The sequence below is a fragment of the Anastrepha ludens genome, chromosome 2 (genome assembly GCF_028408465.1).
Source record: "Anastrepha ludens isolate Willacy chromosome 2, idAnaLude1.1, whole genome shotgun sequence".
Classification (NCBI taxonomy): domain Eukaryota; kingdom Metazoa; phylum Arthropoda; class Insecta; order Diptera; family Tephritidae; genus Anastrepha; species Anastrepha ludens.
The window spans coordinates 144,827,809-144,832,156 of record NC_071498.1 but is presented as its reverse complement, the minus strand read 5'-3'; the positions used below and the strand labels follow the sequence as shown (position 1 = coordinate 144,832,156).

The 4,348-nt window shown below is 28.4% G+C and overlaps 1 protein-coding gene across 1 annotated transcript; it reads left to right on the top strand.

Annotated features, from left to right (window-relative positions):
- Positions 1-708: 708 nt before the first annotated feature.
- LOC128859858 (alcohol dehydrogenase 1) lies at positions 709-3,835 on the top strand. Its single transcript, XM_054096973.1, has 3 exons — positions 709-889; positions 2,989-3,390; positions 3,478-3,835. Exons 1-3 carry the CDS (start codon positions 797-799, stop codon positions 3,754-3,756), a joined length of 774 nt encoding a protein of 257 aa, XP_053952948.1. The 5' UTR covers positions 709-796; the 3' UTR covers positions 3,757-3,835.
- The last annotated feature ends 513 nt before the right edge of the window (positions 3,836-4,348 follow it).

Genomic DNA, 4,348 nt, shown 5'->3' with positions numbered 1-4,348 from the left:
AACACTAAAGGAAAAATAACTCGAACTTGGGCAAATTTGCTTACAGTTTCAACTAGAAAACCACAGAGAAAAAAATTACCAACCCTAATGCGTACACATACGAGAAAATACAGCACCTAACACACCCACCAGTTACGTAAACAAAATTAAAATATTTTAAAGCCATAAAAGTATTAACAAGAATAATTTTTGCAGGAGGATAACAATTTTGCGTTCTATTGCCATAAGAACAAAGCTGCAAAGTCATTAGCGGCTGTGCGCCAAATATATACAACAAAATAGATTTGGCAGCAGCAGAAAAGTGATTTCTAAGTAGTTTATACTGAGAAAAATTAAGTGAAAATTAGTTTTCTATTTTTTCATTTTTTTACCCAATTTTTGAGAAATATCAAAATTTTGTTTTGACTATTCAAATGACTCGACACTTTCTTCCTGCACGTTTTTTTTCATAAATATGTATGTACATACACACATCCATACGTTGTTCTTGAAAATATTAGAAGATTTATTTATAAAATTTTTCTTTTTCCTCTGTTTACGCTATTTTGACGCAATGAAAGCTATGTAAACGGGTCGTTAAATTAGCGCCTGCCTCATTTCGTATCTAAAGCGCAGTGACATGCGCACTACCTTTGCAAATCAGCAACAATACGAGCCCCTCGTTCGCTGAATATTTGATATAAAAACGCGTCAGATCACTCAGTCAAATCATAGTCGTCGGAAAGTGAAACAAGAAGTGGCTTAATACCTCAACACATTTTCCCAATTTTTGAGTGATAAAAAAATTATCGTAAGAATGAGTTTGGCTGGCAAAAACGTAGTGTTCGTTGGTGGTTTGGGCTTCATTGGTTATGAAGCCTGCAAACAAATAATGACCAGAGATTTGGCGGTAAGCTGAGGAAGATGACTAATTATGGGCGTAGAAAATGTCTTTGAAATTAAGAATATTGAATGCAACTTTGAATTATTTGATGAGTGAATATGAGAGTTGAATATTCAATATGAGGAAAATTTTGAGTTTTAATGAAACACAAAAATGGTATTCAAAATTTAAAATTCACGAAGTGTGATAAATAAAATATTGCACAAATATAATGGGGCACTAGTAGAAAAAGTGTATATCCATCAAATTTAAAATAATGAATTAATAAAGAAAAATAATTGAAAACCTGAAAAAAATTCAATAATTGAAATAATTTTAAACTTCGAAAATATCATAAAAAACAAGAAATATTATTAATAAAATTAACTACAAATTTCGGATTTGACCAGAAAATATTTGTGAAATCGAATTAAAAATTAAATAATCGTTACCTCAATAAATATTAAATAAACTTCAAAAAATATTAAAAAATATTTAGTTTATGAAATTTAGATTCCAAAATAAAAAAAAATTATCAGCAAAGATATCAACAAAAGAAACTTAATTAAAAATAAAAATCAATAGTCTTTTAAACCGATAATTAATTCTTTAGTTTTGAGTTTTAATGGAAAAGTAGTTTTTTGAATAAATAAAATATTAAGCAATAAAAAATTGCCTTTAATAAAATATAAAAAAATATGTGTGAGCAAAACTAATTAAATTTAAAATTTTTCCTAATAAGATAATAATTACTTACAATCACGAAAATTTAAATAATTTGAAATAAGAAGTTTTTCAGAATAAAAATTTTATTAATTTGTTCTTAATCAAAAAATATTGTTTAATCGTAAAAAATTAATTACTAAATATTCTATTTTCCTCAAATATTAACTTCGAAAAATATCAAAAATGTATAGCAAAAAATGTAAGGAAAATATAAAATTTCGAGAATTTAATTAATTATTTAATAGAAAGGATTCATAAAAGTTTTAAATGAAAAATCTAAAACTAAAAAACGAAAACAATTCCCTCAGATAAACTAATAAAATTGAATATTAATGGGTTGCCTGAGGAAAATATATTTTGTTTTTTAACTAAAATTAAAAAAAACTGGTTTTAAATAAAAAAAAAAAATATTTTTAAATAAAATTAAAAACAAAAATTTCTCATGAAACTAAAAAAAAAAATTAAATAAAATCAAAAAGTAATATAGAAAAATTGTATACAGTTCATAAAAATGCTCGTTCAGAAAATATCTTCCATATCAATTAAAAAGAAATCCAACTAATGAAATCTGATATTTCAAATAGCCAATAAAAAATTGATTATCTAAAAATTGCATTTATGATGAAATCCAGAATCTAGAGAAAAATATTTTGGAGCCAGTAAACAAAAGAAAAACTTTTTGAAGTAAAATTAAAAAAAAAATATTTTAAATTAACTAAAAAAAAAGTTCCCATGAAATTTAAAAAAAATTAAATAAAACCAAAAAGAAGAAAAATTGTATAAGTCCTTAAAAATGATTAAAAAACACTTTAATAAGTAAAATTTCATCAACGATAAAATGCGGAGATAAATAGTTTAGAACCAGTAGAAATAAAAACAAAACGTTTTAAAGTAAAATCAAAAAACAAAAACAAATTGTAAATATTATTTCAAAAAATATATTTTTGGAAAAAAGTTTTTTTTAATAAAAAATAAATAAAAAAAAAATATTCAGTTCTTATAGAGAAAATCATTTGAGAACCCGTGCAGTTTAAAATAATGGATATATAAAAACTATATTTTCGGTTTCAATTCATACAATTACGGTTCTGCTAAGTTTTGTTATGTACAGCTATGTTCTTCTTAGATTCCACCAATTTGTTCTTACACAAGTGAAACTCTACATAAGTCTTTCAATTTACAAAAAAAAAAATGGTATAAAACTTATTGTAAAATTTATAAACATTTTTTTAAATTAATCTTTAAAATTATAAAATGGAAAACAGCCATTCAAAAAGAACACCCATTATTTGATCTTAATGTAGTCTATTCAGCCCCGATATCCTTAAGAATGATACTTAATACTTTTAAAGTTAAACAAATATTTAATTGTTTGTCTTCTTCTTTTGCTCCTTCTACAGTCTTTCTTCGTCTTTGATATTCTGGACAAACCCGAAGCTGTGCAGGCATTACAGGAAATCAACCCAAAAACCAAAGTATACTACACCAAATTCGACATCACCAGCAAGGACTCAATCAAGAGCGCCATTGAAGATGTGGTCTCCAAAGTGCAGTACATCGATGTGTTGATCAACGGCGCCGGCATCTTGGCCGATCCCAATGTTGAGTTGACCTTCAACATCAACTTGATAGGTCCCATCAATACCACCTTCGCAGCGCTACCTCACATGGATAAGAACCAAAAGGGTCGCGGTGGGGTGATTGTGAATATCGCTTCGGTGCTGGGTCTGGAACCATGTTCACCAGCGGCTGTTTACTGCGCATCCAAATTCGGCCTGATGGGCTTCTCGCGCTCACTTGGCGTAAGCAAAAAATAAAACAAAAAATTTACACATTAATGAGTGCTCAATTCAGTGTATAAAACATACATTTTTCTTTATCCATTTCAGCATCCCTACTACTTCGAGCACACCGGTGTCGCTGTGTCTACATTCTGCCCTGGCTTGACTGATACACCATTGAAGAACAACATTGGCAGCAAATATACTTTCGACTATTCCAAGGAGATTGGCGAAAAACTGAACTCGTCCAAGACTCAGAAACCCGAGATTTGTGGTGCACACTTAGCTCAAGTGGCGGAGTTGCAAGACAATGGAGGCATCTATATTAGCAACCAAGGTACCCTAACCAAAGTGACGCCAAGCGTTTACTGGGAGCCTACTTATTAAAGACTTGAGGCATAAATACATATACGCTTTTACTATATTATTGATTAGTAAACAACTTGTGATTAGATATATTTAGTGGAGATAATTTGCAAAGAAGAGATATTTAAAATAAATAAAAATAAATTTTATATATAAGTACAAAAACGATTGAGTCCATATTTTATTGCGTATTTTTTTATCGAAATATGTGTATGTGTTTGTGCAATACTGAACTTGTTTTCTTAACATACCAACAAACGCATATCAGGTTTATATTAAATTCGCAATTTTTTGCTATTTTTAATAAATTTGCTGTTGTCAGAAAAGGGCGCTAAGTCACAAATAGTAAAAGCTAACACCTCATTGAGGCTTTTGCGGTTTTATTTGTGACTAGGAAACTGTGGTGGTGCATATTAAGCCACAGACTTCAATGTTTTCTCGTTTTTTTTAATATTTGTGTTTTTTTTTTGGAACGTGTTGCTATGCCACAATTGCTATTTTGATCAGAAAAGAACGAAACTGCATTCGCTGCTTCTTAGAATTTGCTATTTTTAATAAAAATAAATAATGATTTAGATATTCACGTTGTGATGAGAACTACCTTTTTACATAT